This window comes from Trachemys scripta, chromosome 4, assembly GCF_013100865.1.
Source record: "Trachemys scripta elegans isolate TJP31775 chromosome 4, CAS_Tse_1.0, whole genome shotgun sequence".
In the NCBI taxonomy this organism is placed as follows: Eukaryota; Metazoa; Chordata; order Testudines; family Emydidae; genus Trachemys; species Trachemys scripta.
The window spans coordinates 104709350-104731000 of record NC_048301.1 but is presented as its reverse complement, the minus strand read 5'-3'; the positions used below and the strand labels follow the sequence as shown (position 1 = coordinate 104731000).

Sequence of the window (21651 nt, the reverse complement as noted above, 5' to 3'; positions counted from 1 at the left end):
ACCTGTACTTTCTCCACTCCCCCCCAAAAGCCCCCCCCCGTTTCTTGACTGCCCCCTCCAGAACCTCCCTGCCCCTTCTCCTGCCCCCTGGCCCCCTTACCCTGCTGCTCAGAACAGGGTGTTGGGCTCTGTGCGAGCCGAGCCGGACACGTGGCTGTGTTCCCCAGCACAACAAAACCCGGTCCCTGGCCCTGCACAGTGCTGCCGGACCGGGCTGCAGGGGGGAGCTGCCGGCTCAGAATGCAGGGCGGATCCGGCTCCTCTACAGCTGCTCCAGAGTCCAGCCCGGGACTTTCCTGCAGCCCTCCCAGCCGCTCGCTCTGCTCTGCTGGGGAGGGGGGAAATCCCGGACATTTTGAGTGCTTTACAAATTCCCTCCGGACGCTATTTTTAGCACAAAAAGGAGGTCATGTCCGGGTAAATCCGGACGAATGGTAACCCTACCTTAACCCCCCTAAATTGTAGCACCAACAGCTCAATGCTGTCAATGGCACAGTAGGCAGCATAATTCATGTTCAAACTTACTGCATAAAGAAAGTTTACACAAATATTTTTCAGACGTGGCCTTTCCTTAAATTTGTGTTTTATTTGTCAGAAGCTCAAGTAACATTGCAGCCAACATCTGAATTTTCCTCATAATAGTACACACATACATGCAGATTAGATGTCTGGGGACAAAATTAGGCGTGCATTTTGCACATGCAATTTTATGCCTAATGCATCAGAAAAGTCTGGCGGGCATTTAAAAAACGGTCAAAAATTCTACAGCTGTGAAGATGGCTGTTTATTTCCAGTAATACAGCATCAGAAGTTTTCCTGTAGATGGTCCTGATTCAGCAAGGTACTCTAAGCAAATGCCTAATTTTAAGCACATGAGCAGTCCTACATAAGTCAATGGAACTCCCCACGTGCTTAAAGTACCTTACTGAATCAGAGCCTAAGTTACTAGCAGAGGAAAAACTATCAGCTCACCTCTGAAGCAATTTGAACATCTTCAAATAGCTGGACTGCAGGTGGCTTCTTCTCTCTATATTGTTCAAAAAGATAATTTTGTCTTGCTCTCTTGATGATCTACAAGGCAAGAATATTAAAACATATTTCTAAAAAGGGCAGACAAAGTCCAAATACCAATGTACTTTCCTACTACATACTTTAGTACCCCTCTAAATTCAACATACTACAAGAATTACATATATAATTAACACCACTGAAGCACATCAAATAAAGTAATCATGAAATTAAATGCATTAATAACCAATAATGAAGCAGGCCAGTAAAATAAGTTACCTTTGTAAAAAGGAGATAATCTTAATTGTTTTTAACCACATTCACTTATACATCAGCTTGGAAGAATTAGATTTTTAAATCTGTAGATGTTGGTACTGGTTGATTTCACCATGCACACAAACTGACAAAATATTTCCATCCATGATCATCAAAGTTTTTTAAAGATAGGCAAAGTAAGAAAAGGGCTGCTCGAGAACTTGGAGATTGATTTAAGAGTATTTACTTTTATATATTTTGACATATGAAGTTGATAATTTTGGTTTTAATGGCTATAAAGCTTCAACTTTCTGAATTTCAACATTTACTATCATTAAATAATTCTTGCCTGACCACCCCTCATTTTCTGGCTCGCCCCTTCCCACAACTGAAAATTAAAAATCAACAAAAAATTAAAAATGCTTCAAACTCACAATTCTGTACAACTGTGAAAATTTAAAATTTGATAAAAAAGGGAAAAATCTTTAAAAATAAACAGATACTATTCACTGAAATTATATACAAAAAATTGAATTCTGCCAAGCCTACTTATACACAAAAGTAGCATGGATCTAAATTACTAGAGGTTTTGCTAAAGTCTAGCCAGTATACTAAAACTGAATTAGATGCAGTGACTGAAAATCAATGTCTTTGTCACAGAGATTAGAATCAGGCTACATAGTGCAATTGAAGTTACTAGTCTAGGTGTCTAGCCTTACCAAATTGATAAAACACACTATATGCATACTGACTCTGAATCCCTGGACTTGGTCAGCTTATTGTCGTTTAGATGCACCTTTAAAGACACCTTACCTTATCATCAATATCTGTAATATTTATACAGTAGAAGACATCATATTTAAAGTAATCCCTCAATACTCTTCTCAGGATATCAAATGAGATGTATGACCTAAAAAAATTCAAAAGGAAGAACTTACTTTTACTTAGTGGATACCTCATATACAATCTATTATATGCAAGAACTATATTAATGCAGCACTGAATGAGATTTTAAATCCCACAGTGTCAGTAAATTCCCAGCTGAAGTTCCCATAGCAACATTAACTTTCCCCCCACTACAAACAGACTTTTCATTGCATGTATATATATATATATATTATATATATATATTATATATATATAATTTTTCCACCTTAGAGTACCTGAGTTGTTGTCTAGCAGTATGTCTAACTCACTGTACTTGGCTTGACATATTCCTAGGGATTTTCAGCTTTGTTATTTAGCTGCTTACAACATAAACTGTTAGCTTTTTATCCCAGGAAGAAACTCTGTGGTACCTGGCATGTCCCATGTGAGAAGCATCATATACTGTTGGGCCACAGCAATACCATGTCACTTTTTTGCCATTCTGGGGCTGAAATACATCCTTAAATGGAAAGGAAGGTACAGTGAGCAGAAGAAATTGAAGACATATGGGATTATATGAATCTGGATTATAACACAACAATTACACTCTCAGTTTTACTGTACAAAAAGAATGCTAACTTCACCACATAAAAGAGATAACATAATTTGTCTTTTTTCCATCAGCTGCAGTCTACAAAATATGATATCAAAGTCTAGACAGCCAGATGGGTCAGATCTTCATTTAACCCTTAGCAGATATTACCCAGACATGCAAAGGGGAGAGCGAGGCCTAGTTTACATGGAGACTTTTTCGGTATAACCTGAGGTGTGAATTTAAATCACCATAGTTACACTAGTATAACTCTCAGTTTAGATGCTCTTATTCCCATAAAAAAAGAGTGGCTTTTTTTGATTTAGCTTATGGTGCTTAAGAATGTTTGTTTAGCTTAAAACCTAATAAACAAAAAAGCAACTCATACTAGAACAACAGTGTCCAGATGGAGCTGTTATAGCAATACTGGTAAAACTTTCTCATGTAGACAAGCCCTAACAAGACAAATTCCGATCTGGTTCGGTTTTGTGTATGTTATGTTGTATTATGTTATGCACTCTTGGGTGATGGAAGGCTGCAGTCATATATTATACCTGGAATATCATAGCACTTTTTATGTTTACAGACATATGTGACTAAACTAGTATCTTTGACACATATTTAACAAGATTCAGCAAAATAATACATCTAATTTTAATATGCCACAAACTTGTGAATAGATATGAAAACCATTTAAAAAAAATTAATCAATTATATTTGCATCTCTACAGAAAACCCCGCAGTTTTTTCCTTCACTCACCTTGTTGCGAGTGAGGCTGTTGTAGAGGCAGAGTTTAGACTGTTTTGTTCCTTCTGGGGAAGACCAGTGAGGCTGTGTACGTTTGCCTTTACCTAGAAAAGAACGTAAAGACAACCTCAAGAATCTTTAAAGAGCACCATACTATGGATTTATAGCAAAGGATTTTCCACATGTTTTCAAAACCATCTGCCTTAAATTATCTTAAAAGGAAAAGGTATTTTTTATAAATGTACAGAAACAGCTCCATTCAAAATAGCCCAAACTAATTATATTACGTAGACCTTCCCATAGAGCTGGTATAAGGGATGTATTCAATTCCATACAAGTTTATTTTCTATTCTCTTGCTTGCCATCAGTTTATATTCCTTTTTGAATTATAAATCTAAAACAGGGAAAAAATGCAGTACAGTGTGCATTAAAGCATGTACAAAGATTTTGAAATATAGTCAATCACTGAGGTAACTGTTTTCAAAAAGATCTGTAACATTTTATCTTTGTAACACCTCTGACCTTAATATCTTAAAATTCATGCAATATTTAGAAAAAATTGCACAAAGTCCAGAGCCAGTATCAAAGAACAGACATTTAGTTGGAGAAAGAGAAAAGGGCAGACCGCATAGCTTAGAAAGAAATTCGCCCTTTTATCAGACATTGCTTCTCTGAACACCTTCCTTTATTACAAATACATATCCAAGTGGAGCACATTCAGTAGAAGGCACAATCTGGTCTTTGAAGTATTTATTGCAGGGAGCTGATTCATTATGGTAAAAGAAGAAGTATGATAAATTATGAGGCAAAATCCAGCCCTTACCCGAGGGCACTATGTTTTGAGGAAGGAGTGAGGAGGAGGGGGCCAAAGAGAGGATGAAGACCAGTATAGTGCTAGCTACAGTCCTAATATTGTGTAGAGTGGGTCAAAAAATGGAATTTCCATACTGTAGGAATTTCCAAATTTTAGTAATCTGTTTTCATTTCAAATCAGAATGGAAATTTCAAATTTCTAGTACAATGAAAACATTGAAACATTTCAATAATGTCAAAATACAAAATATTGAGTATGATATTCAAATATATAAAATAATTGTAAGTATAAAGGTCAAAACAAAATGAAAGTGAAACAAAAAAGTAGAAACACACCAAAACGCCAATTGAAATCTACATAGTCTCATGAACCGTTTCTATTTCAATGAACTTGCATTTTCCAACAGAAAAATTCAGTAGAAATTTTTCTGAGCAGGTCTAATACAGAGCTATCTTGCTTTTAGATAGCAGGATGGTTCAGGCCAAAGCACTGCAATGCACTGCCAGGCCATATTTAAGACTCCTTTAAAAAGAAGCATATCATACAGTGAAGCCCCGCTATAATGCGATGATTGGGGTCCAAAAAATTCAATCGCGATAAATGCAGGGTCACGGTATAGCAGGGTTACGAAAATTTTACCATTTAAAGCCGGTCAATTTCTCTTGGGCAGAGAGCAGGGGAGATGTCCAAGGGGCAGAGGAAGAGTGAGGAGCAGCTGGGGAGGAGAATGGCTCTTCCTGCCAAAAGGAAAAGCAGGGGTGGGGGGGAAGAGGCAGTGGGGAAGGCACGTTCCCTTTTTTGTTTGTTTGTTTGGTGCTTTGGCGGCGCTCCGGCCGGTGTGTTTTTTTTGTTTGTTTGTTTTTGTCTTTGCGCTCTTGGGGCGGCGGGAGCCACCTTATGATGGCATTATATCCGAATTCGCATTATCGCGTGGCGCGTTATAGCAGGGTTTCCCTGTATGTCGTAGCTCGCAGCGTGCCAAGCGGGAGGCGTGGACACACCTCTAAACAGCTGACCGTGATTCTTTGAGGATGCAGTGTGTGCCCACTGGATGCTGGGGTAATAGCTGGGCACAACTCTTGGCATTTGTGAGGCAGAAGGGTGCCCTGCTGCTTGCACTGGGGAACTGGAGGGATTAAAAGGCCTCACGTACTCCCTTTTCCTTGCCCACCTGCACATAAGCACTGAGCAGAACTGGACTCTCTTTTCCACTATGTTTCTAAAAATTTTACAATCTTACATATTACACCTCTGATGTGCTTAAAAAACAAGTAGCAGCAGAGTATCATCCCCTCCAAGAAGCTGCAGTGTGCTGTGCATCTGGCTGCCACTCTCCATACCACCCGGGGCTGTATTTCAGTGATGTGATGTGTGAATATTAAGTTAACACATTAACTTACATGAAAACTGGAAGAATAACAGCAAAACAGAAAACTGAGAAATACAAGTTTTCCCACCCCACTTACTTCAGTACTGTTGTTAAGAATTTGTATGGGATGCAATTTGCTTGCAACTAAAACATTATCCAATTGTTTGCAACTTGTATTGTCAAAATGGCTTTCATGTTTTGTCTCTTAGCATGCCCATCATTCACTCAGTTTCCCTGGAAATATCTTCCTGTGTGTACTGCAACTGAGAACCACATTATATATAATCAGTTCATATATAATCCCCACTATCCTTTTGAACAATTGGGTAATTAGAAAAGAGAGGCTTAATGTAATACCCTGTCCCAGACAAGGATACAATATTTAATCTGTATACTGTACACTGAGCTGTATCATTAGTTCTAAGTATTTTACTTTAAATGAGATATAAGTTAACACATACCTCAAGTACAAAACCAGCCTATCCATAAACGAGTCCAAATACCAGAAGACAAATGTTTACTCTTAGATTTACAAAGGTTACAATGACATGGATTACTGTGGTGAAGGCAACAGCCAAATTAATCATAGAAGAAGGAAAGATCCTATGTGCCAAAGCTGTCAGCTCATGATCCAGGAGCAATGATATATATAGACTATAACGGCAAAGTTCAAACATACACTTTCAATAAGAGATTAATGTACAATCCCAGCCCATTCATCTATATGCTTCTTCCCATCACTTTGGTCTTTTCTAGGTTGAGCCTAAGTGAGTTTGTTCTCATCCACATCCCTAGCTCTGTTGGACACTAGGACAATACAAACAGCAATATCCAAGTTCTAGGAAAAGGAGATGCAGCGCTGCATCTCCTTATCTGCCTATTAGACACTGTAAGACATAATATCTCATTATCTCACCAGCAGCCCGACATACATCTTTAACAGGAGACCTTGGGAGAAGGCAGATTCATTACCTCCCTGTACGGTTTCTCAGACAGAAAGGCACAAACCTATGGAAGGGCTATCCTATCGCCACCCATAAAACTCTGTGATTGAATCAACAAAGCCTTATAGTTAGTGCTATCAAAGACTACTGCCCGAGCCAACAAATCAGCCCGGGAACCTTCATTGTGTCTGTTGGTAGGTGGAAATCAGCCAACAAAACCAAGCTTGTCTGTGCCAGACTAACAACTAATACCAGACTGGTAGGCATTCACAACACATATGATGACAGGATGCTACCGGGGTTAATTCAGCACTACCTTCTCAATAACCTTGATCAAAAAAGACTGGGTGTTAACATGCAGCTATTGAAAAGCATTGTACAGAGCTAAGTACTATGAATAATATAATAACTATTACATGACTTCTTGAGCAGGGATCTCACTATAAAGCATTTGTTTAAAGGCAGCTGGCGCATAGGAAAGCATCAGAGAAGAATGAAACTCCCAAGAGGTTACACAATAACCTAGATTAACCAGTTCGAATTTCCTCACATGAACTGTAATTAAACAATTACCAAGGAAAAGCTACATTCTTTTCAGAAATGTGCATTTACCCTGTTAGTAAACACAGTTTACATTACTATAAACTTGTATAATATACAAAATCTGTATTTCTGTAACTCTTTATGAAAAAACTGAAAGGCTGCAATTGAGTGGACCCTCACACGGTCAAAACAAAAACTGTATACATCTGAGACAGAATAGGATTTATTGGTAATATTTTTTATTTTAACATTTTAATTTCTTATATGAGCCTGTTTTCCCTTTACTTTGCATTGCTACCCAATGCGAGGGAAAGGATTATGTTTGCTCTCAGGGTGGGGGGGAAGCGGGCAGGTGGAGTGTTGCTTAGCTGTCTGAGTGGACTTAATGGGTTATTACAAACATTGATCGACATCAATGGAAAACCCACAAAAAACAATGGAAAACCCAATCACCAGGACATTGACACCCAGCAACTAACAACCCAGAGGGAGGAGGGTTTCCCCCACTTCTCAGCAGGGAAGCTGAGCAGAGCCCCAGCTCAAGAACAAAGGACTAAGAGGTGTGACGGGGAAGGACAAGTGTGTGCTCTGGAAGAAGTTTGGGAGCTCGTTCATCTGGGAACAGACTAAGGAAGGAAGTCAGAGAAACAGAGCCTGAAAATGGAGTTCACTAAAGCTTGACTGGTGAATTGTGCTGGGCTGACCAGAATGGACTATGGTTTAGCCTTTATATCTCTATGCTAACCTAAGGACTTCCAGTGCTGTGCATCCAGTCGACTAATGAACCCTACTGTTTTGAAACCACTGTTTGAGTGTCACTGAAAATACTGTGTGACGTGCATTAGTCCCTGAAAAGCATACAAGTCCCTAACCCGGAGTCTATCTCAATTGGACTTGTTCAGTAGGACGTGATGTATCGGAGGTGTGATGCAGAAGCGCTGAAGCCCCAGCAGTTCAGTCTCAGAAGATGGTGAGGCTATATGGCCTACTCCTAAGGAAGAGTGAGGGGTTCCTCCAAGAGACAGATCCAAAGTTTGAGGCATAGCACTGATCCTGTGGATCTATGACAATGTCATATACCTAATGGTTAGGTTTTTTATTATTATTAAAAACACTGATAATTGATTTCTGTAAGCAGAGAAACTATCAAACAAAACAAATAAGGAAATAGCTTCACTATTTCAAATACCTCTGGATCCATCAATTATGCCACATTACTAGCTACACCCAGTGTAGAACTCTGTGGTCATTTGCTAATGATGTAATCTGGAGTGTGTGTTACACTGCTAGTGACACATCTCCTATCACCTAGCAGGAACAGATGTAGTCACTCTGGAGTGTTTTTACTCCTTTTAATTTGGAAGGACTCAGAGTGTAGTGATAGCAATTGTGAGGTCCAAGGGCCCTGTCACACAAGGTGTTGACGGGTTCCATTCTGTTCTTATTTATGTGAATATAAGGTTACTAGGAGAGTTCTTAAGGAGCCAAGTGCTATGATATCTTCAGTATACTAATGGCACCCAATTTTCTGTCCATCTGATAGAAACAGCCACATTTATCCTACCATGGACCATGCCAGAGTTATCCATGATTTTGCCACCTTGAAACTTGATTACTGTAATACATTCTACATGGAGCTACACCTTGAGAACATTTGGAAACTTCAGCTAATGCAGAATGAACGTGGCATCTGTTTAAGTGAAGCCTCCTACCAGAAACACATAACGTAGTGCCACTGGAACTGTACTAACTGGCTGTGGGTTTCCAAGTGGAGTTCAAGATGCTGGTTTCCCCTTTTAACCTAAGCTCTATGGGACCTAATTATTCAAGGGACCACCTCTTCCACAGTTGTGATCTGCAAAGACACCTAACTTCCGTGATATAAAGGTGGGGAAAACTGTTGGCAAGGTGTTCTCAACCAGCTAGAGACATAAAGAGTAGCAAGAAAACATTCTATAAATACATCAGAAGTAAGAGGAAGACCAAGGACAGGGTTGGCCTGCTACTCAATGAGGGGGAAAAAACAACAGAAAATGTGGAAATGGCAGAGGTTAGAGTTACCATATTTAAAAATTAAAAAAAAAAAAAAAGAGGTCACTCTATGGGTCACTGGCCCCGCCCCTTCCCCGCCCCTTCCCCCCAAACTCCGCCCCCTCCCCTGAGCGCCCCGCATTCCCCCTCCTCCCTCTGGGCTCTGGCTGCGCTGGGGAAGGTCTGGAGGCTGCCCGGCAAACCGTGAAGCCGATAGCGCTCAGGCAGCTCCGCTCTTCAGCTATACAGAGCTGAGGTGTCTGGGGGGGGGGGGGGGGGGGCAGCAGCAGCAGCAGCCGCCGCGGGGAAATCTGCCTGCAGCTCGCAGCCTGCCGGAGCCGCTCTAAGGTAAGCAGGGGACTAGTATTTTTCCGGACATGTTCGGCTTTTTGGCAATTCCCCCCGGACGGCAATTTGAGGACCAAAAAGCCAGACATGTCCAGGAAAATCCAGATGTATGGTAACCCTAGCAGAGATGCTTAATGACTTCTTAGTTTCGGTTTTCACCAAGAAGGTTGGTGGTGATTGGACATCTAACATAGTTAATGCCAGTGAAAATGAGCTAGGATTAGAGGCTAAAATAGGGAAAGAAAAAGTTAAAAATTACTTCAACAAGTTAGATGTCTTCAAGTCACCAGGGTCTGATGAAATGCATCCTAGAATACTCACGGAGCTGACTGAGGAGATATCTGAGCCATTAGCGATTATCTTTGAAAAGTCTTGGAAGACTGGAGAGATTCCAGAAGACTGGGAAAGGGCAAATATAGTGCCAATCTATAAAAAGGGAAATAAGGACAACCTGGGGAATTACAGACCAATCAGCTAAACTTCTGAACCCAGAAAGATCATTGGAGAGTTTTAAGAGCAGGTTAAACAAACACCTGTCAGGGATGGTCTGGATCAGTGGTCCCCAACCTTTTCAGTGTGGCGGGCGCCTGATGACTAGCCACTGGACAAGCAGCTGCTGAAATGCCGCCGAGAAGCGGCAACGCCAACAAGCATCGCCGCTGAAATGTAGTGTCATCGAGAGGCGTCACTGCTGAAATGCCGCCGAAAATCAGTGGCATTTTGGCAGCAGCGCTTCTTAATGTTGCTGCTTCTTGGAGGCATTTCAGCGGCCAGTAGGCGGGCGCACATAGATGCCATGGCGCCCGCAGGCACCATGTTGGGGACCCCTGGTCTAGATAATACTTAGCCCTGCCATGAGTGCAGGGGACTGGACTAGACTAGACCATCTCTCCAGGTCCCTTCTGGTCTTATGATTCTAACGCTGGAATTTGTTTTCCCCCTTAGCCTGCCAGAGCCCAGATTTGTCATACTTCTGGACACTCTCCAAAGGCCATCCTTTTCTTCCTTTGCCATTTGAGGATGAGGGGAGATTGAAGGGTTTATTTTTTATACTTGCTGGTGGTTTGATTATTAGAGAGTCTGCAGCCTGTTATATGGGATTTAAATATTGTTTTGATATTGTGAAATTTAATATTGTGTAAAATCACCCACTGCATGGGTGGGCAACTGTTGAGGTTCTCTGCAATCAAAATAAATATATAAACAAAATGTCTACTAATCTGTAACTTTCCCACCAATTCCATGTCACTACTCACTTGTTTGAAGTTTACAAGGTTCAATTTTTTCATTGCTGCCACCATAGATTGCTTCTATGTGCCTGTACCACCGAACAACATGGAAATGCTGGTCCATAGGTGGCCTTGAAAACTGTCTGAATACTTCCACATCTGCATGTGAAAATGTGAACCCCTGGATATAACTACGAGTGCTGAGGTACTTGTCCAAAGCCTTCAGCCTGGCTTCCTCTTCACTAATGCTCAGAATGAAACTGTAGTTGGAAGCTGCAAAGACAGAGGCACAGGACATAAGGTCAGAACTAAAGTAAAAAAAGGTATATTAATGACCAAAAATATACCCTAAAGCTAGTAGGGCAAATAATATCATTGAAACAATCAGCTGTATACTAGAAATTGACAGCAAAATTGAAGGAAAAATATTTTGTCAAATGTAATGAACAACCATAAAAAGCTGTTATAAATGGCCTTTTTAAAAATCTAGTATATATATATATATATATATATATATATATATATATAAAATATTATTAGGACTATTTTTTCCCATGGTAAATTTCAGGGGGAAATCATGGCTCAGAGACAAAGGCACAGACCCAGGTCTTTTGCATGAAAACAAAAATACTCTATAACTGTTATAAATTGTATCTTCCACGCCTAGTGGGCTTAATCAGCACTTCACCCTCTTAGTCCACTAAAGCCCTCGTCCCACAAAGATTTACACATGAATGATTAACTGTATGCACCATGAGTAGTCATATTAATGTCAATGGAGTTACTCAACATATAAAGGTTGTACTTAAATCTATAAAAGTATACTTAAATCTTTGCAGGACTGGGGCTTAAGTGTGGGGTTCTAATTTCATGCCCACTTTCCCCTACTTGCTCGGACTGACAAATGTTTGCAGAATGTTAAATTACAGCCATGAGTGCTACTACCTGTGTGTCCCCTGCATCAGTTTCTTTCCTCAAATGTGTATGTAATATGCATTAACAGGGCTGGCTCCAGCTTTTTTGCCGCCCCAAGCGGCAAAGGGAGGAAAAAAAAAAAAAAGGATAAAGCCGTGATCGGCGGCAGCTCTACCGCGCCGCTTCATTCTTCAGCGGCAATTCGGCGGCCGGTCCTTCCCTCCGGGAGGGACTGAGGGGACCCACCGCCGAATTGCTGCCGAAGACCCGGACCTGCCACCCCAAGCACCTGCTTCCTGCGCTGGTGCCTGGAGCTGGCCCTGTGCATTAAAATGAACAGGAGTTATATTAATTGACAGACGAGATGGTAGACTATCCCACATGTACCCCCATTCTTCCCTATGACGTACTCAGCTCATCTTCCATCATGCAAATGTAAAACAGGTTTTGTTTTATACAGTTTATTTTACAAGCACTAAGTAACTTTTATACTCAAGAGAGCATAGCACATTTACAAAGGGAGAAGTTCTGTGGTTTGGGAGGGACACTCATAATAAGGTACTGTATAGCAGAGGTTCTCAAACTATGGTCCATGGACCACCAGTGATCTGCGAGCTCCATTCAGGTGGTCCACGGATAGTTCCTCTAAATTGCATGCCTGGGTGGCTGCACACAAGAGAATGAAGGGCCACCCACCTAATTAGTGGAGCCACACAGATGTAACTTCACTAATTAGGTGCTTGGACCCTGGAGAAGATTCACATGTAAAGTGAGGTGGTGGCCTTGGGGGGGAAATAGGAGGTAGGTGGGAGGGGCCAGTGGTGTGAGAAGAGGGGGTGGGAGGAATTTGGGATGTGCAGGGCTGCGGCAGCCACAGAAAGAGGCGAGTTTCCCCAGCTCCAGGACTGCGACTGCCGGGGAGAGATGGCCCTCCTTCCCAGCCTCAGCTCTGTGACTGCTATGGCAGGGAAGAGACCTCCCCCCACTTCTCAGCCCCAGCTCAGGAGCTGCTGAGGTGGAGGAGAGAGGGCACATCCATTGCATCAGAAAGGGAAGACTACTGATATTAAAATATGAGTTGTGTGCTTTTAATTGTAGAACAAAAAAAATTTATCATTAAGTTATTTTTATATAGTGCTTTTATCCAAAGCACTTTACGATAGTTAGCTAATGGTACAAACCACATTTGGAAAGATCATTAAGTGGTTCGCTGAAACCCTCAGCAATTTTCCAGTGGTCCGTGAAAAAAAAAAAAGAAAAAAAGAAAAAGAAAAGTTTGAGAACCACTGTGTATAGAAAGCATTGTGATTTGCTCCCAGTGACGTTTATAAAATCTGTGCTAGCACTCACATTAGTATACACAGCCTTAAACCTTTCCCTAACAATTTAGACTTTATAGTGCTTTCCATGTTCAAAACACTGTACAAACGTTAACAAACTGTCTCATGAGGTACATAAGTGAAAAGGAAAAATTAATATGTACTCAGGATCATACAATGAGTTGGCGTCAGTGCCAGGATTAGAACACATGAGTTCCTGTCTCCAAATCCCATGTTCCAGGCCATTAAACCAATGTTTTGCTTCTAAGAGAGTAGGGTAATCTTGTTCTACAAAGGAAGTTTCCATATAGCTTCTGTAGCACTAAGCTTATTGCCACAGCACAGCTTTTGAAGGGAAAAGCAATAGTTACAAGTGGGTGTGGGAACCCTGGAGGTGGGGGGGATTCTTCCAGATGTGTGTAAGTACACCTCTAACACGCAACCCGATAGAACACGAATTCGGATATAACGTGGTAAAGCAGTGCTGCGGGCAGCGGGGCTGCGCACTCTGGTGGATCAAAGCAAGTTCGATATAACGCGGTTTCACCTATAACGCGGTAGGATTTTTTGACTCCCGAAGACAGTGTTATATCGGGGTAGAGGTGTATTATAGAGGTGGCCCATTTCCTATGGGGAACAAAATAATTGTTTCGCTTTAATGGAATATTTCAGCTGCTCATTTGGTCCCTGCGAATGACTGGAAGCAATGCAGAACTGTGGCAGTTACAATTATAAAACAAAGAGGAAAATATTAGTCAATTACACTTCTAAAACCAAATCTAATACTGCATGTACTGTCTATTTACATCAAGCAACCTTTCGAGAAGACAGTAATATAGAGGGATGATGTATAAATGCTAGTGAGATAAGTGTATTTGACCCTTTAAAATACACACAGGATTTAATACCAGATGTTTAAAGTTTAGTGCAATGAACAGAACCAATGACAGAAAAATCACAGTCACAACAGTTGCTTTGCATTCTTCACACACACACACACACACACACACACACACACTCAAAGAGTCAGCTCAATGCATTAAAAAATCTCCCTCAAATTTAAGTCAATGCAATATTATCCATGGTGGATAAGAAGTAAAAAGAAAAATGGATATGTGTAGTTTTAACTAGACAATACATGCAATCTTATAAATGGGATTAAGATTGGCCAATAAACTTAATTTCTCTCTAAATGGTTCATGTTTGTAAATATTGGAATATTTATTCTTATCTCTAGTAGTTGCTTACAAAAGGAAACATTCATTAATGTAAGATGTAAACTGGTCGATCTGTTTGAAATCAGAATCGCCAGATGAGCCCCATAATATATTTATTGTGTGTATGAAAGATCAGGAAAACAACATACTCCTTAGGAGAAAGATTCATATCACAATACATAAGTCTCAAAAAAACCTCTTAAGTTATTGCAAAGGAGGCAGCACTCTTTTTGACAAGTATTACTGCAGGTATGAACTTTAACTAAATTAAGGAGACTGGGTAAGTCTGAGTAATGATCTTTTTCCTCCACACCCTGAAACCATTTGGAAAGGGAAGTTGTATAGTATCCGGTGTCTTCTGTTTACACAAAGGCATCAACTAACTGAGAGATACAAAAGCACATGCGTCCTTCTGAATGCAAGGGAATCTAGATGGCTTAGGGGATTGTTAATAAGATACAGTCTCTAAGGTGCCACAAGTACTCCTGTTCTTCTTTTTGCGGATACAGACTAACACGGCTGTTACTCTGAAACTTGTCATTATGCAAGGCACTGCATTTAGCCGTATGGAATGGAAATCCATCAACCTCATGCCTCATTATATGTTCCATTCTATATGCATCCGAAGAAGTGGGCTGTAGTCCACGAAAGCTTATGCTCTAATAAATTTGTTAGTCTCTAAGGTGCCACAAGTACTCCTGTTCTTCTTTTTGCGGATACAGACTAACACGGCTGTTACTCTGAAACTAGTCTTTTACTGTTAGTTTACGGTCTCAAATTCAGCCAAAATTCAACAGTCATTACAATCTAATAATTGTTTGTTGACATATAAAATACACTGGTCTCTGTCCAGTTCATCCTGGTGGTCAACAGCTATACCAGAAGTCACCTCCACATTTACTATTCTTGGTGGCAGTCCCAAGTACAAGTGAATTAACACAAAGAATAAAACATCCCTCTCTCAAACTTAGATGTGATCCTTCCAGAACAAGGTTGAAGCATATTAGTGAGGCAGAATGGGAATGATTGCACTGCTAGGTTTCATGCCATATCTTTTATACAGATAGAACACTTCAGATTGCAGTGATCAGAACTTCTCAAGCGAAAAACAAAACAAACCACCACACCCATTTAAAGCCTGAACTATTTTTTTAATTAAAAGAAAAAAATTAGTGTACCAAGTTCAAATTTGATTTATACCACAATGAAAAAAGCCCACCATCCTATTCCCTAATGTATTAATGTCCATACTGAAAAAAAAAATCAAATAATCTATTAGAATTCAACATGATAGGCAGCTTCTTCTCTACAGAAGAACAAGAATGCTGCAGAAGCACTGAACACAGGATTAAAACTCATCTGATTGGAATGATCCATTGGCAATTATTAAATCACCCAATGGTAGCTTTCTCTTTTTAAATATACACTTTGAACATCAGTAGTTGAGATGCAACATAACTTTTTAAAAATTCTTGTTTTTCTAACTATTAACATGTAGCAAATTTGAAATTTCCCCAATGTTCAAAAGCTTAGCACCACTTAGCTTCACTGCAGAGACTAATAAAGTGCTACTTTTTGGTATGCTAAATAATATAGGTGTCTGAACCCTCCATGTGATATAATTGTCAATGTGTTCTACTTTCCATATATAGAAAATTATGCCACCTAATGCTATATGACATTGTGACCTTGTATGGAATGTTAAAATAAGACACAAAGCCGATGACTAAGACATATTAGTTTCTACATACCATTTACATGAAAGATTAAAAACAACTACCTTGAAATCTTGTTATGCAATCCATTAGTTAGATAATTTTACTTAAACGATACCAGTGTCATCAGTTTCTCACTTTTGTAAGACAAGAATCCCACAAAGTGTATTCTCTCTATATAAGGCCTTTCTGCTGTCAAAAACATTGTCAGCACAGCAGGGACAGAAAGGACATTAGAGAGGAAAAGAGTACCCACACACAAATATATGGGGATCCCTTACTTCAGTGGAGTACCAGCTATTTTGGGCTCAGCACGTTCAATGGAGTTCCTCTAACATAGTCAGTGATTTGTACAAGCCAAATGGACACAGTTCGGGAATCTCTACTACAGAGAAGGTTGCTGTCTGCAAAGGCATTGGCAATGGGAAAGGATCACAAATATTCATACAGATTCACAAAAAACTCTTATTTTATATACAATAAAAGACACTTTAAAGGTCTGGTTCTCTTCTGCATTCTTTAGGCACTTTAAAAATAGTATTTATAAAAGTATAATTTGCTATATTACTAACAGCAGTTCAGATTACTTGTTCATCATTTCCGCTGCCAGTTTACATTTTGCATATTACTCATCTTGGTCAGGGCCGGCTCCAGGCACCAGCTTGCCAAGCAGGTGCTTGGGGTGGCCACTCCGGAGAGGGGCAGCAGGTCCAACTATTCGACGGCAATTCAGCGGACGGTCCCTCACTCCCGATCGGAGCCAAGGACCTCCCGCCGAATTGCCACAGCAGATCGTGGCTTTTTTTTTGCGCTGCTTGGGGCGGCAAAACCCCTGGAGCTGGCCCTGATCTTGGTCAGTGAAAAGATTACAGGAGCCTTGCAAAAATTCTGCTCATCGGAGGCGAGTCATTTTCCTTCCCCCCACTCCCCCCAAAAAATTATCCTCAGCCACATGGTAAAGGTGGATGAGTAGATTGATTATGAAAACGTAGTAAGCCAGACACACAGAGGGGTAGCCATGTTAGTCTGGATCTGTAAAAAGCAACAAAGAATCCTGTGGCACCTTATAGACTAACAGACGTATTGGAGCATAAGCTTTCGTGGGTGAATACCCACTTTGTCAGACGCCGAAGTGGGTATTCACCCACGAAAGCTTATGCTCCAATACGTCTGTTAGTCTATAAGGTGCCACAGGATTCTTTGTTGCTTTTTACATTTTCATAATAATTTTGCAACTGCTGGATGAAAGAATGTACACAAATAGAATGGAGGGTATAGAAATTCATTCAGATAAACAGATGATGTTTCAAGGTAAATGATATATATTGGGGGCATAAACTGTTTTCTGGCAATAGGGATTGTAAGATGGAAGGCTCAAATAAAGCAAAAGCTAATGTAGTCAGTTTCATTTTTGTTTTTTAGTCAGTTTCACTTTCAAATTCTCATGAACTAATACAAAGGTTACCTCTACATTGCACACCACTTACAGAGGCCTGTAGGATATGTGCAGTTACATGCCACAGTGAAAAGCAGACCATGTACACACTGCGGTGTGTAGTTACATGCATCGATGAAAGGCTCTGGCAGAGGGGAGAATGTGGAGAAAGTCTCCGGCAGCTCCCTCACTCCATGTGCCTTTCCCTGTGGTAGGAATAGTCTCTAACACCTTCCTGCAGCAGAAAAGAGCTCCAGCAGTGGGGAGGTAGCGGGACACTACACCACTAAAAATAGGCCCATGGATAGAGAGGCACTGCTTGGGCTGTAGAGAGTCATGCAGGGATACAGCTGAGTACATACCCACTGGGCTCAGGCATGCCTGTACTCCATTTGCCTAAGGAGTGCTTCACCATCTACACTGCTATTTATACCCGTGCTAGGTTGGCAAGTAGTGTATGTATGCTAGACACCACCAAAAGGCATTTGCAGCATAGACTTACCTGAAGTTACAGTACTTTGGTGGAACACTGGAGGAGAATACTTAATTTCAAAACAAAAATTCATGAAATTTTTTTTTAATAATATTAGACTATGCAAATATATATTTTTAAGTAAACAAAATTTAAATTTTAAAGAACTCAACAGTGGACTTTTAAGCAATAAGTAATACTGGTAGCCCTTATAATAAACTGAACCAGAAGTTTTCAAGAAAGCTCATGCCTTGATATTTCAATTATTCTTATTTAAGCTGTTGAAAATAAATCAGAAAAAGAAGAGGCGTACTGGCAGCCACTTGGTGAATATGAGAATATTATTCTTACTCGTAAAATAGAACTACTGGTAATATTTTCATTAAGTGTCGAGGGGCCATCACTTTGTTTTATGTTTGTACAGTGCCTTGCACAATGGGGCTGCACTACAATATATATATAAATAATAACTTAAAAGAGCAAAACTCTGAATTGTTCTACTAAAATAAACCCAAGTTTTTTTTTTAAAAATCAGGTGTTTTCAGAAGATTGGAAGGACACCAGATGCTCCCCAGATAGAATACTTTCAATTATCCAGGAGAACCTGAGCTCTTGCTCCCATATTAATTAGCAATGTCCTGCACATCCATGCCCCATATTTAAGCATAGCAATCCTACTATGCAAGACTTTTTGGTAATGTTGGCTGAAAAAAAAACCAAACCAAACCAAAAAAAAAACAACAAAAAAAACCAACACCTCTTCTTACAAAACCAAACATTTTTATTTAAGACCTTCCCTTGGAGAGGAGGCTTCCTGAAACATAAGAGGCAGGACGAAGGAGCACACAAGAAGTACCACAATATGGCTCACATGGGGAGAGTGTAGGAGATATTCTGTAGAACAGGTCTTATGTAAGGGGTCTGGAATGCAGACTGTCACTCCTTCGCTTTTAAACACAATCACGTGTGCCAAGTTTATGCCTCGGAAACAAACCCCATATTGCACCGATTCTTATAACCCGTACAGCCCATCACTAGAAGAGTCCGTCCCATTGACATACAGTACTATGATTAATGAACAGGAAATAAAGCAACTTTAGGAGACAAAGGAGAAGGGACAACATGGGAATTTAAGGATATTTCACCTATATGACAGGGGTTCCCAGCCACTTACATATCAGTAATGGTACTTCAGGCTTGTATTGCTGGTATCCCAAGTTTTGCCTTGTAGAGTCTCACGGTGCTACCACTAACCCAACACACTTGCCTCGGAAGCTTAAGATCCATAGGACTCGTTACACGATAGCATCTTCTCTAACCTCCCAGGGTGTAGTTTCAAAGGCACAAATAACAGCTAGGCACCTAGGGTAGTTAGGTAACTAAATGTCATTTGTGCCTTTGAAAGGTGTATCTTTAAATCCAATATCTTTACATTTCTCAGTCCCAAAAACTGTTAAGCCTTTGTGTCTCACTACTCCTGATTCATATGGCAGGAAGATACCCGAGTGACCTTCATACGCACTAAACTAGGTCTTCGAGATCCTGAAACAACACAGAATTCATACTGCCCCTTTCTGACATATTAGAAAAAAGTAAAAATCTGATGTCACAAACCACGGCTAGAACACCTGCCACGGTCCTGGCCTTTGTAGGCTCACCCCAGTTTATAACAGGGCATTCCAGATCCTGCAGGAGCAAGGTGACAGCATCCCAGCACAGCAACGTCTTGATTCAGTGCTAGGATAACACAGAGCTGCCACGACACATTAGGGCAAAGCTACGCCTCGGGATGACCCAGAGCCGGGCACTGGTGGCACAACACGACACGCTGCTGCCCCAGGGTGCGGTGACATCACGCTCCACCATGTGCAGCCCCAGCACCGGGCGGCGAGCACGCCGGGACACACGGCTCTGGCAGGGCGCGAGGACGCGGTGACCCGTTGCCATGGCACGGCACACCTGCCCGACGGGACCCCGAGACACGACACGACACGACACCCCACACTGCCCTGCACCTGGAGCGACCTTAAAGGGGCCGCGCCCGCCCGAGCCCGGGACCCGGCACTTACTGGACTCCCCGCCGGCTGCCGCCATCCTGCTCCCTCCTCCTACTTCGCTCTGCCGCGTCTAGCCGACTCCTCTCACAGGCTGATGCAAGACCGCGTCCGGATGGAAAACCATTGTTCCGCCTCTCTACGACACTTCCGGTGACCGCAGGGTAACCAGGCAACGGGGAGCAACGCACCTCCAAAGCCACCGGAGTCACGTGACGGAGCCGGCGCTATTAGAGCTTAGTGCGCGTGCGCGAATGGGATGGCCCTTTCCTGTCTCTGCTTGCCAGCTGCCGCCCCTCTTCCCGAGGTGGGGTCTGCGAGCTCCTTCCCTCCCTCGCCCGGCTCTGGGAGGCGGGGCTTGTGAGGCTCCTCCCCCTCCCTCTGCTTGGTCCCTGCAAAGAGGGGGCGGGGCTAGCCAGGGGTACTGTGCTCCCGCTTCCCTGCAGGAGTTAAAGCCTGAGAGCTTCCCTGCCCCACTGAGCCAATGGGGGAAGGACCTGCGCACACCCCAGGCCAGGAGGCCATGCTCTCTGCAGGGTGGGCAGTGCTGCCACCCCCTGGCATGCTGAACACCATGCGTCAGACCCCTCCTAGGGTGACCAGACAGCAAGTATGAAAAATTGGGACGGGGTGGGGTGGGAATAGGAGCCTATATAAGAAAAAGACCCAACAATCAGGACTGTCCCTATAAAATTGGGACATCTGGTCACCCTATCCCCTCCTCAACCCCAAAACCTTGATATTGGCATAAAATAATGAGTTGTAAATAATAAATCGTGGGTTCTCTATATTTGCCTTCTGGCTGCTGAGCCTTTAGGGCACCCTCAGGTCACACTTGCAAGGCACCTTCTCTCCGCAACCACGAAGGCTAGAAACCTGCATGTATTTTAAAACGGAAGGTGGGAGTCTCTCTGAATCAGATGACTCCAGGAGCGGGGGTTTTAAGGAAAACACCAACTATCAGAAGAGTCGGGATAAAATCACACAAGAGTTGGCACTACAGAGAATTCTAGTTTCTATTCATCCAATTTACCCATGCCATCATGGTTGCTATAATAATGACACAGCTGCCATAAGGAGCTTAAGATAAGAGCAGGTAGAGACTGAATTGTAGAAGGCACTTGGCTGACTATAGATATTTTGTGCACAGAGGAGCACTGTTGTAGGCAGCCCGAGCACTGTAGGAATACTTCAACTCTGCAGATCCAAGCTGAAGGCCTGGGTTCATATTACATAGCTGCAAATTAATACAGCTAGAAGTCAAATGGATAGATGCACCATAATTAAAATACAGAGGAGATAGATGCAGTGCAGCAGGTTTTACTGCACTCTGAGGGATCCAGCCTGCCAGGGTCATTGCAGCTCTCCATGTGTTTGCTTCCACACAATATATACACTACCTGTATGGCCCTGAGGATGTCACATGGGCTGCAGCTGTATGTTGATTGGGCTGCAAGCAACCCACAGGCTGAGGACCACAGTGCCAACCAGAGGATCATAAAAAGCAAGAGAGAGTCCTGTGGCACCTTTAAGACTAACAGAAGTATTGGAGCATAAGCTTTCGTGGGTGAATGCCCACTTTGTCGGATGCATGTAATGGAAATTTCCAGGGGCAGGTATAAATATGCTGGCAAGAATCAGTCTGAAGATAACGAGGTTAGTTCTAGCAGTTGAAGTGTGAACACCAAGAGAGGAGAAACTGCTTATGTAGTTGGCTAGCCATTCACAGTCTTTGTTTAATCCTGATCTGATGGTGTCAAATTCGCAAATGAACTG

General features: G+C 41.8%; 1 protein-coding gene across 2 annotated transcripts in view; it reads right to left on the bottom strand.

Annotated features, from left to right (window-relative positions):
* The window catches only part of CARS1 (cysteinyl-tRNA synthetase 1), a 56521-nt gene extending 36498 nt beyond the window's left edge, over positions 1-20023 (bottom strand). Inside the window, exons 1-6 of one of the 2 annotated variants that reach the window (XM_034770243.1) lie at positions 19891-20023; positions 10776-11021; positions 3483-3574; positions 2562-2650; positions 2077-2173; positions 973-1071 (exon numbers count right to left, since the gene is read on the bottom strand). In XM_034770243.1, coding sequence (XP_034626134.1) covers positions 973-1071; positions 2077-2173; positions 2562-2650; positions 3483-3574; positions 10776-11021; positions 19891-19915 — 648 coding nt within the window. In that variant the 5' untranslated portion in view covers positions 19916-20023. The remainder of the gene's footprint in view (positions 1-972; positions 1072-2076; positions 2174-2561; positions 2651-3482; positions 3575-10775; positions 11022-19890) is intronic. The other variant, XM_034770245.1, reaches the window with a different exon arrangement.
* Between the last annotated feature and the right edge of the window lie 1628 nt (positions 20024-21651).